Here is a 12,895-nt window from a genome sequence, read left to right on the forward strand (position 1 = left end):
TGTTCTCAACTTTCTGACAAAATTCTCCGCCACACTCCCACCCTGTTTAATAAACTCATCAACCATTTAAGTACTTTCTTTTCAAATAAAGCTCTCAAACTTTGATTTAGTGAAAATTCCAGATACAAAGCCCCTGAAAAAGAATCTTGAGTTTCTCCAATTTAGAGTTCCCCCTTCTGTTATCTTTTGAATGTCTTAATCTAAACATGTAATATATGGAAAAAAAATACATATATACGCAAGAACAGAGCAAAAAACCATGAATAAGGCATGGAAAATTGCAAAGCTATCACCTTGAAGCAGACAGCAGTAAATCATACTTATTAAAGAAATGAAGTAATGAGAAGCACTTTATCTTCCAGCACTCTAATTGAGAGTGCTTTTCACACCAGATAGTTTGAAGCAGTTTAAGAGACTTTTACAGCATTGTCTTTGAAATGCCAAAGCCATATATTAGTTTGCTCCTATCTAGTTGCATGCTATGCATGCTTATGCAGTCTGATTAACGATCAGGTTTTTTATTTTCCAACTAACAAGACAAAACAGTACCCAGGTGAATAAAAAAAGAAAAAAAAGGTCTTGACTGAAGGAGAAATTCATCTCCACTTGTTCTCTTCATTCTTAGTAAAGAATAAGCAACTGAGCAATTTGAACTTGGACTGAGAAATTAGTTTAATTAGACTTCCTTGATGTGAACCAATAATAATGAGGTTGCTCTCTCTTCCTCCATGCCTCCCCCCTAGAAGTATCCTTCTGTAACAATAAATGGACTTCAAAACAAACAAACAAATAAACCCCGCATTCAGCATGCAAACTGTATCTCGGTCTGCAGCTTAACCTTTAAGAAATACAAAAATTAAAATGTCACTTTAACAGTAAGTTAAATTCAAAGCTTTTCCCTAGGATTAACTGTGTATTAACTCTACAGCTTCAACTACTAATTCCATCTTTCCTGTATGCAGATTAGCCATTGTTTTACTGTGTGATTATACTGATGGAAGACGTGCCATTTTTTGATCCATTCAGATTCACATAAAACCACCACAGCTTTTTGCTAACTCCTTTACAGATGCAGGATGAATGAGATTATTTCTTTGATCTGACTAAAAATAAACTATACTAACGAATTAAATGGAACAAATTTAATTCTTGTAATGGAATTACACATCTTCTACAGGAGTAAGCAAGCACAGCCCCCTCGGGCAGACAAATTAATCACCGTGACTGCAAGAAGCAACCATTGCCCTTTTCCTCCAGTGCAAGAAGTTCAACAGTTTTCTGACACTTCCTGACATGATGGTGCTGGTGCACATTACTGTGTGACAGGAACCTATCACACCTGTGACGCTTCTGCCATGTCTGTGCGAAGGAGGCTGCCTCGTGCAACTCTGCAGAGTAGTACTGCTAACATTTAACTGTATCTCTGAAACACGACCTGCTGAGGTTCCACAAAACACCACATTCACAGAAGTAAGACTGGGAAGTATTTGCATCCAATTTCAAACAGTTCTTACACAACTTTCAACACAGGTTGAAGAAGCAATCGGAGATAACGATTAAACATGGTAACCATCACTTACCACAGATGAAGCTGGTTCTGATTAGTCTGCGGCACAGCAGCCAAGGAATGAAGATGGCTGAGCAGCTGGACTCTGTAATGAGGCTGGATGTGATGCATGCGATAGCTAAACATTTCTAGCAGAGTGTGCAAAATTCCCCATGCGTGAGATTTGAACACTGTTGGCAGGAGCTGACCTTATGAAAAAGAGTTTGTAAAGTTAAGTTTTCTAAGTGATTACACTTCAAAAAACAACTACAGAGTATACTGTAGATCATTATATTTATTTGCAAGTTAGATTTTTTTTTGAATCTCCAAACAGCAGATGTGCAAGCACTGCTTTAAGAGGCTGTAAACATGCAGAGCTCAATAATCTTGTGGCTGAACATATACAGCAGACATCTGAATTATTTTATGAAGTGAAATTAAATATCATTTCTGAACAATTTCATACCTTTACTTAAGATTTTCCGTTAAGCTTTTTTTTGGCTTTTTATTTTTCTTTATACAAGACAGCTTGACTAGGAAGGTCCTGATAGTACAAGTTATGATATAAAGGGACTGCAGCACTCTCATCTGAAATTTACTGCAGCACTAGGGTAACTATTAGTTTTTCTTTGTTTGTTTTTTAATATTAAGACAATTTACACATGTATTCATGATGTTGCATCGTTAGATTTTGATATGGCCTCCAGTTCCTACTGAAAGAAAATGCTACTGAACTAAAAGATGGAAGGGGGGAAGAAAAACTTTCTTACTGATAAAGCCTTTGATGCCCAAGGACTCTATTTCCATATAAACCAACAAGCGACTGTAGGTTTCCACGAGAGCAGGAGCCAAGGCCACGCTAGATTTTGCATGAGCCAACTTAATTACCCTTGTAGCTATGCTATGAATCAAACTGAAGAAAGAAAGAAAATGTTTTTTGATCAAAATCAAGTACTTGAAAGTTAAGAAGTTTATTATGTAAGTCAACAAATCTAAACGTGACATTTTCAGACACAGAAAAGTTGTCCTGATGATAATTACATAAGCATTAACAGGTTAAAAAAAAGACAACTCATTGCATACTGTACCTCATTTTTGCATGAACTGTGAGTGAGTCCAAGAGGTTCATTGGCAATGGGGTAATAGACCCTGATGCCATGCAATTAGTCCCTGGAAGAGATATCCTCATGTTGCCATTGCCATAAATAGTCTCTACCAGGACACCCATTGGTAAAGTGAAACACTCTGAATTGGTTGAATAAGCATTACACAACAAGGCAATCTTGTAGTCATTCATCTGTAAACTCTTATTTCTTAAGCTCTGTTGCAAAAACCTGCATGCCAAAGAGAGATTATGTATTAAGTAGGAAGAAGCAAGAAGAAAAATACACACGCATTCCAACATCAGAGCCACAATATCCACAGCTCAAAAATCAATTATAAAATATCATGAAAAAATAAAATATTTATCAATTGCATCACATCAAATAACTAGATTTTATGTCATAGTTAGTTTCACCGTTTAGTAAAAACAGTTCAAGATACATTTTTTTCTGTCACCTTAAGAGAAAAATTACACTTTAAAACACACTTTTCCAGACAAAACTTACCCCAGTGTACTGCTTATACACACTTTCCAACCCACAACATAATAAAACAAGGTAGTCAATTTGCTTTCCAATTCTCTATCGGTAGAAAAGATTTATCACTCTTAGACATAAAACAATTTCCTTTAAAGTATAACAGCATTGCACTCTTTAATGAGGTATTTTGACTTTGAGATTTTAGTGCTTTTATCCTTTGATAACCCTTATCCCATCAGCATTCCATCACAGAATACATTTTGAATACAGACCTGAAGGGTCCTATTTCATTATCTCTAGAAACAAATCAAAGTTTCACACACACACACAAAAAAATAAACACAACAAAAACAAACGCACACACTCAAAACAAACAAACAAAACTCACTCATGGTGAAGTTTAAGAGAATGAGGAATGGGAATCTGTAACTTGGAGTTGTCACTATGGGCCTTCCGATTCAGATGAATCCAAATGCAGGTCATTGCAAAAGCATGAGTCGACTGGGGTTTGTTAATGTCAGGTACAGGAATACACTACAGAAAGAACAAGCGAATGTGACATGTTGGTTGTATTAATGTACAGAAAACCAGCTTAGATAGCCAGTATTCTCAAGGTTAAGTTTTTCTTCTTCACTCGCAACACCACAAGCAACATATTTAAAGGTTATATAGCAAACTATCTAATGCCTCAGCACCACAAGTGAGATGGCAGCAATGCATAATCAAGAAGAGAGTAAGACAGGCCCTCTTAAGAGCAACGGCCTTTGACAACATTTAGAAAATGCTCAGAAACGCCCTAAGCCCACAAACACTTGAAACAAACATAACTCAAAGCCCATTAACTACATTAAAGTAACCAGTCCTGTCACTCTTCTCAGAGTTTATGCTGATAAAAGCCACTCTGAGGTCATGCAACAAATTGTACTACAGAATTTATGCCAGTCAAAACTAACCTAGGAGGAGAAAAAAATGCTGCACTTAACCCTTATCTGTTTGGTACGCCACACATTTGTGCTAATGCGTCTACTGACCTCAAATAAAAGGCACTGTAAGAGCAAACAATGAAGATGTTTTGAGAAAAATGCTGCCATGGTGAAGTTTAAATACTTCCTCTAACTCCCCTGTCTTAAGAACCTTCATTCTAGAGGGATGCACCAACCGTGACTAAGATTTGATTTACAACCACAGAAGGAACCATTAATACAAAATGAATTTAAAGTGTCATGTTCATTTTCTTGCTCCTGGAATCGTCTGATAACATATTATTCTGTTATAGGACAGACATAGCAATGAAATTCCATAACATTATTCCTTAATAGTATCCTGAGTGTGGAAACAATCCCCTCCTCAAAACCTTAGTCAGACCTATTTCAGGCAAAACATGAGTTAGGAGTTTTTTTTGTTTTGTTTTTTCTTTTGACTACAAAAACACTGCCCAAGTGTGGCTATTGAAAAAATATAGCTAGGAAATACTGAATTTTTTGATTTAATTTCAAAACTTCTGTAACTATGCAGCACACTGCTGCAACACTAACTCAACAACAATAGCAATACCTATGTATGGAACTGTCATGTTGAATAATAATTACAAATTCAAACAATTTCATAGACAAGACTTACTTCTTTCTCAGGATAAAGGAGGTCAAAAAGCTTCATAACGGGGAGGAAGTCAGCCAGAGCATTCTTCTGGATACTGCCAGAGATGAACTGCAGTAGCACCCACATCAGATGGTCTCTCCCTTTAATGAGACCGCGGCCTGCCAACTGTCAAAAACACTCAGTAACAGACAAATACTGAATGCAGAAGAAAAAACACTGTAAAGATTCCCATGAAAGTAGAAAAGCAGGCTGTAATAGTTTCAATTTTCAGAGATTATTGGACATTTAATAGCAGGTCATAGACAGAAATTATAGAATCATAGAAATACACGTCGTGTTTTCAGAAAGCTGGCAAACGGATGCATTAGTCATAACAGAGAAACAGACTGTGAGGGCCACAAAGGTTAACTGTAGGATTTAAAATGTATTTAGCTCTCCAGTGTCATTGTTTTGAAAAAATCAGCAACTCTTAAATGTTGACCTTAAGCTGTCACTTGTGGCCTTGTAGCCAAAAGGAATATCACCAACAATAGCAGAAGGCCATAGGTTTTATATTAACTATTTAGAAAGTTTCTGAACCCAAATAACTTGGACTCGCTTCATCTGGACTCTCTGGGCCTGCCTGAGTGTCTTTTTATTGTAATTTGTTAAGTTTGTTTGATACAGCAATAACAAATACTCTATCAACCTATACTCTTACCTAGCTTGATTTTCAGCTTTGATCTGTACAGTTTTGTGGCATAGAACCTATTGTTTTAATAACACTGACTTGCTTTACCGAAAGTTCATTGACAGTCATCATAGGAAAACAATTGAATTTTAGGGCTACCAAAAAGGGTAGGGAAAAAAGTATCCTCCCCATGTAAAACATACTACATATAGTAAATTTGGATATACACGGAACCATGGACAAAGATGGAGCACGCTAGAAATTTTATCTAAATAGCCACAAACTAATCTTATAGCGAGGAGAAAGAACACTCTCTTCGTATCATGAACACCATATTTCTCCCAGCTGAGAGCTCAGGATGCTGCTGGCTTACTGAAACCCTTTCTAGCCTTTTTAAATGGAAGACTGGCAGCAGCACCTTCAGGATTCAGAAAGGAGTTGGTAAATACCAGGAAGTGTATCACTTTTAACAATATTACTATTAGGAAGTAACAATAACTATAGACTGTAATTACTAATGTCACTGTAATTGGACAAATGATCTTTGATTAAATCGCTCTGATTAGATTGGTTAAACAAACAAACTAAAAATTCTTGCATTCATTTACAAGGCATGTTTCTTTAGCTCTCTTTAGCTTTAGCTTTCTTTAGCACAGGCTGTTTGCTCTGCTAGAAGCTTTGATGTATATTGGATGCAGCAGTACAGTACTCAGACCTTCTAAATTATGCCAGTTTATCTCCCAGCTCTAGCTACTAACACTTTTTGAGTTGAAATATAATACAATACCCCATAACTGAATAAACTGAAAACAGACCTACCTAACAACAACGTAACTTGAGAGTTTGACTTGTTTCTACAGGGCACAATAATAAAAAGAATTGATCATTACCCATAAGGTACTTCTTGGGAGAGGTAGCAGGGGCGAGGATTATTTCTATTTTTATTTTAATTATTATTAAATCTCTCTTACCAACTGGAAGGGATACAAACAATTTACCTTTTGATGGAGTGACAGGACCATATGAGGAAAACTTGCAAACTGAAAGAGCACAAAGAAAATGAGCTGGCTGGAGAGATGCTGCCACAGAAGCTGACTGGTTCCACCATCGTCAAACTTCTCTTCAGTCTCAGACCGTTCCATGGCATACACCACAAGATCCACCAACTGGTCCTCCAGCACAGGGCAGCGCTGCTTGTGCTGTAAGGCAGAGATCAGATACAGTATTCCAAAAGTCTTACCATTAACTTCAGGGCTTGTACAGTTGCAGTTATAGTACAGTACTTTGACAGAAGGCTGGGAAGCATGAAATGAAGTCTGAACTTAAGTTAAGGATAAGCCACTGTATTAAAGCTGCACTATGTTACAGGTCACGATGATTTTTAGGTAATTCCCTACTCAGTTCCATAACACAGATCACCAGTGCACCGAAAAAAATAAAATTTCCCTATATTTTAAAGAAATTCATGCCCAATGTTATTTTGCTGATCTTGCACTTACAGAAAATTTCTTCTTTTAACACAGTTTTTGTTCTTTTTCCCTTTCCTCGTAAAGTACGTTTCAAAAGCAGAAAGCACCATAAAGGAAAAAATACCAATTATACTGACAAAACCAGAGGAAGCATCCCAATACACAGTACAGGTGTTTCATGACCATTCCTTCTCTTTCGCACCCTCAGTTTGGGCTCACCTACAATTAGCAGCAGAATGAACTGGTCAGTACCCCTAAAATTACAAGTCCTACTGACACAGCACCACATGGTACAAGGCAAGGTCAAGAAGACTTGAAAGCTAATCTGATGTAAACAGTGTGTTCTATATACTGTGCATAGAACAGCAATTGTGTATTACAATGATGAACACTTTACTTGTTGGATTTAGACTGCCACAATCTCCACGGCAAGGTAAGCAATCAGACAAATCATTTAAAATAACACACCTTCTCTAATGACCTTCAACAACAATCAAGTACGGAAGGCATTACACATTCAGATTTGTATGTTAGCACTGATGTACATAAGCCAGCCCCACTACCAGCTTGGAACTCAGATCACAAATATTAAATTTAAGTATAAACGTCAAGTGCAACAACCTTGTATTACTCCGTATTTGTATAGCTAGTGCTACAAGCTGCTATTACTAAAAACAGAAAGCTGCGTGGAATTTAACTTACTTCAGACAATGCTAGAACTATGGAACTAATCTAATCTCAGCTTGTTTCATTACAATCTCTCTTCAGTCAGGAATGGTCACGTTTCTATTTATTTTTACATCTGATGCCTGTAACATAATGCAGCCTTAAAGAAAACATTATTACTTTAAATGATACAAAAGAAAAGGAACTGAGCTGCTCAAATACTAAATCATGAAAATGCAAGGTCCCTTTCTAGAGGCAAAAAGGCATACGTAAAAAAAAATTTTTTAAAAGTTACCCAAATATTCATAAAATAGTTTAGATGAGTTTAGATGCCTTAGATGAGTTCTTTGACTTACTAGCCAGGCAGCCTAAAAACACCTTTTAATTAATAAAGTAAGAAATAATAAAAGGAAAGAGAGATGCTCAAAGGGGATGCTTGTTCTAACTTTCATCAATGGTAGTCTTTTGCAACAACAAAAAAAAGAAAATATTCTCTTAAATTGAACATAAAATGCAAGAACGGGAAAAGTTGGCATAATGTAGTGAACAGCATCCCCTGTTGCATGCTCTTTGCCAGCTCCAAACTGCAGAAAGCTCCAATTCTAGCTGTGCTTTCTCAAAGCATGCTTAACACAAACCTCTAACTAGAATAGAAAGCACCGGTTACTGTTTCACCTTCTCTTCCAGTACACAATGCCAATGCCATTGCCACAGATCAACCACGCTACAGGTTTACAGAGAGCAATGTTAACATCATCAGTTGAGAACACTTCGGTTTTGTTTCGTCGTGTTTTTGTTCTTGTTATCCCCTCCTCCCCCGGCCCCCCTCCCTCACCAAGCAACTAATTATGAAGCAGAGCAGGGTGCAACAGACAAGACTACAGACTAGTTTATAATCCAGCATGCAAAACTACTACGTACAGGGCTTGAAATTTAATAGTTTGCTAAGCACTGGGTTAATGTCCAAAAGCCTAATCATGTTAGGCTATATTAATTTAGGATAAAGTTATTGAAAGAATACAACAGGAAAATATTACTGTTAAAAAGAAAGCCAGAATTTCCAGTAGGAATTTTCAGTATTCTCAATAATTCTAAGACTGGGAAAGGTTTAGGAGCCAGGAAACTAGTAAAATAAATTCATCCTTTTATTCTGAAATTCATCCTTTTATTGCTTCACAACATTCTGTGATAAACATAGCAGTATTTATTATTCTATCTTCTTTAATTAGTTTTCTGGCATTTTTTTTTTTCTGTATTTTCAGTGAACATATTTAAGCAGAAATTTTCTATCTATGAGTTTTGGAGCACTCAAAATACTGCACTTGCCTATGTCTTCGCAGGATTGGGGTCTTATTTTATTAACTACTCATAACTGAAAGAGAACTTCTCTACGTATTGAGACATGGATAAAGATACAGGTAAGGGCCGATTTTCCTCAAAAACAAACAGGAATTTGTGTTTCAAAATTAAAAACAAATAAAAACTGATTTGGGATTTTGGAAGTATTTTTATATATGGAAAAATACAGCAGTAAAAACAACTATGTTTTGGTCTTTAAAAATAAGAAGTAAGATAACCAAGTTACAAAAATGTGAATAAACACTCTCCATTTCACTCCTGACAATAACCTTTAAATATCTGACAAATACATAACATCACTGAAAATATTATTAAATGATGAAGAGATACAGGAAAAAAAAGTACTACCAGGACAATTTGATACTAAAATTTCTCTCAAGATCAGCCCTCTAATGGACCAGTGGTACCTTTTTGTAGCAGAGCAAAGCTTCAGTTGTCTTTTTTTTTTTTTTGTTAAGAGATTTCCCTAAAACAGAATTATTTTAAGAAGTCGGTAAGGCTAGCTGCAGGTCATTATTGTTTCAAGTATTTTAAGAAATACCATTTAGCTTGAAAATATTTAGTAAATAATGGATTCAGTAGACAGAATCCTGCTGAGCAACAGGTACCTTCAGAAGTCAAATTCAAAGTGCGTAATTAAAATGGCTAAAGTAATTCATACAAAACAGAACTACAGCCCCCTCTCACTTCCATTTTCCACAACTGCATGCTACCAAGACTCAAAACAAGCCCCTACAGTTTGTTTATATTACACCTGATTCTATTCCTACCTAGTTCTGTGAGTATTCTGACGTTTTTCTCATTAAAAATGGTGTAAGATTCAACAAGGGAAGTGCTCTCAAGCCTTCCCAACACACAGACAATCAGAAATGTATCAAAAAAAAAAAAAAAAAAAAAAAAGAAGTAATCACACCCCTTAGTTTAAGTACTTTGCCATGCTAACACTGATAATACCAGGAAGTCCCCAACATCAATATATAATACTTCAAAAATACAAGGGGCAGTCAGTTTTTGAGTTATGTCATTCCTTCCACTTGATATTTTAATTCTACTTCCACGATGACAAACATCAAATAAACAACTTCCCTAAGCAAACTGTTCTGGTCTGTCGCTAGGGGAGATTACAACTACACATCCACCTGAACACAGCACAGTCCATATCATCTCATAGTCAAAGCTGCAGATCACCACAGGCTATTTGCAAAATCACTAATACAGTGTGTCCTAATTAAAAGTTTGTATAACATTATAGAAACAAGACACCTGAAAAATCACCTCTTTTTTCAAACTTTCCCCAACTAAAATCAATCAAAGCTTACATTAAGCTTAAGTAAATTTCATTTTTTAGAGGACTGCTGCACAATCCAGATTAATTATTCAAGGATTCAATTATTCTAAAAGGACGTTTTTCATGTAAATCTGTATGTACAGAGAAGGTAATAATATAAAGCAAAATGTTCAAATGCAATTTCATGATTGTCTTAAGACATTACTAAAGTTTGATTCAAAGAAGCACGTGTTTTTAAGTACTCCCTTAAATATGATCCCTAAACTGAATCTTAATTTGGCAATGTAAGATACTAAGCTTTTAAGCATTTTCCAAGAAAAAAAAAGCAAACAAACAAAAAACTCCCCTAAAACCCAAACCCACACAGATTGTTAAATACCTCAACAAAATTATTCAAAAGGTAGGTAAGTATTGGGAGTACTACCCATGTATATGAAGAGACATGATAAGATACAATTTAAAACTCTCCTTCCTATAGACCAATTCACACAGGTAGAAAAGAAAATACTACCACACACAGAATTATACACTAGCAGAAAAGAAAAGCCAACCCCACAGTCCAACAGAAGGAATATTCTGAAGTCTGTATTACCGCATCTGGACTTAAAGCCATACATAGACTTGGTAAAAGTATAAAAAAGCTCATAAAAATCCCACATCAAAACTTAAATTCCTGAAAGGAAGATATGAATGCAGAAACATACCAAATTTTACCTTCTTGTTTCTCTCTGCAAGGTTAGCGGACAGCTGGATATGTATTTTCTACACAACTCAGAGACGGTTTGAGTGAACATTTTTCTAACACACATCTGCTTAGTTAAGACTGAACCAGAGAATTTCATTGTTCGTCTTCAAGAACATTCGAGAACTAGGGCAAATTTCCGATCTGCTGAACCATACCTAGTTTGTGATGCCAAAAGATTCAAATGAAGGCTCCAATCCTGCAACTGGATCTGTGTGAATAGTTGACAGGGCATACAAGCAGCTTCATATAAATAAAAAGGAATGCCTGATCATCACTTCGAGGTGTTTCCGTATTCATTTTTGAAACAAACTTGGAACTATTTGCATTGCTAAGCATCTTTTATTACAGTGACAATCAACGTATAGAGGTTAGTTCAGTTCTACGTATAAAATACAAAATTATCAGCCATTTTACTGAAAACACCAACGCAGTAACACAACTTGTGAAAAGCACACTATTATTTTTTTTTTTTTTTTTATCGGCTGGATACATTAACAACTTCAGCTATAACATTAATTTGTACCTAAAAAGTGATTAAAATTGTAATGTTTTCCACAGCTTTAAACAGAATATATCAATGTCTCAGTAGAACATATAGTATTCCTGTTCTATACCACTACACCACCCTACTCTTAATTTGCACTTTTGAATCACAGCAGCCTAAACGTCCTTACGCTGGTGTAGTTGTAGCAGCACAGCTATAGTTCATGTTCTGTCAGCATTTCCTTTATAAGCTACATTCTTCAAGTTTGTTCCTTGGCCATAAAATTTCATGCCAGGTTGAAACTTTGTGTAGAAATTCATACGCTACTGACCAAGTTTTAAAAAGTATACTTCAATATATTTAATTAATTCAATTGAATTTCCATCAACTATATTTATAGGATGGAAAAATAAGACTAAATAAACAGCATTTTTAATGTTGACATTTTTTGACTCTAAGGCACAGACCACAAACAGTTAGAATAAAATGGGCTTAATATTTTTTTTCCTGTAGTCTTGTATGATTTACCAGCTACAATATACATACAAGAAGAGTTTAAATTATTATCTAAATGTAGACACAGGAAAAGACCCAAAATACAAATACTACTCGCCTGAACACTAAACCTAGCAGCTCATTTCTGAGGTTTAACATTTCAGCTGCTTTAAGAGTCTCAAATACAGAAGACTGTTGTATACAACAGTATAGTACTGTTTGCCAAGATGTAGGAATTCGTGCATTCAAAAACATTGTCTCAATCCAGAAAGAGCATGGGAGCATTGCTGTATTTCACTTAAAATAGAAAGTATACACAAGGTTTCAGAATCATGTAAATTTTATAGTCAAGTTAAAAATCTGAAAAAAGTTTCTTAAATGGAAACACTGACACAACCTTCACTATAGTATTGCAAACAGCAACGCCATTTTATAAAGCTTGAAATGTTGTTTGTGTTTTTTTGTTGTTGTTGTTGTTGTTGTTTTTTTTTTAAATAGGAGAGGAATTATTATTGTAACAAGGGATCAACTGTAAATATAGTAGTGTACTTCAAATTTTGAACAAAGTCTACTTGGTTGATTTGCTCAGGCTTGCCCTTTTTTTTTTTTTTTTAATCAAACAAACAAAAACAAACAAAACCCCACAGGTAGTCCAAATTTTAAGGAACTACTTATCACACTACTGTGTTTTACCTAGCTTGAAAAATATTATAATTGCCTGTTGGGAAGTTTGTTACAGAGGCTTCCTAATGCTTTTTTTTTTTTAATATATATATTAACAAGGATTGTATTTACAGCTTTGTAATTTCACAGTTGAGTGCAGTGGATGTTTTTCCACCTGCATAAGGAAAGAAGTCTTGAACTAAGAGTCTCTCTTCATCTGAAAATTCCAGCAATAAAAGTACTTATGACTGGTAAAGGTAATGGTAGCAGTCCATTCCAATCAAAATCTTAGGACCAAAGGACCACTGACTGTCAGAGTATTATGCTC

At 35.5% G+C, this 12,895-nt stretch overlaps 1 protein-coding gene across 2 annotated transcripts in view; it reads right to left on the minus strand.

The window, feature by feature from the left end:
* MED23 (mediator complex subunit 23) overlaps positions 1 to 12,895 on the minus strand; it is a 37,168-nt gene that overhangs the window by 15,847 nt on the left and 8,426 nt on the right. For both annotated transcript variants that reach the window (XM_032184300.1, XM_032184299.1), the window contains 6 exons: positions 6,397 to 6,597; positions 4,750 to 4,893; positions 3,518 to 3,663; positions 2,635 to 2,880; positions 2,317 to 2,459; positions 1,581 to 1,755 (listed from right to left, as the gene is read on the minus strand). In XM_032184300.1, coding sequence (XP_032040191.1) covers positions 1,581 to 1,755; positions 2,317 to 2,459; positions 2,635 to 2,880; positions 3,518 to 3,663; positions 4,750 to 4,893; positions 6,397 to 6,597 — 1,055 coding nt within the window. The remainder of the gene's footprint in view (positions 1 to 1,580; positions 1,756 to 2,316; positions 2,460 to 2,634; positions 2,881 to 3,517; positions 3,664 to 4,749; positions 4,894 to 6,396; positions 6,598 to 12,895) is intronic.

Source organism: Aythya fuligula, chromosome 3 (assembly GCF_009819795.1).
Source record: "Aythya fuligula isolate bAytFul2 chromosome 3, bAytFul2.pri, whole genome shotgun sequence".
Taxonomy (NCBI): Eukaryota; Metazoa; Chordata; class Aves; order Anseriformes; family Anatidae; genus Aythya; species Aythya fuligula.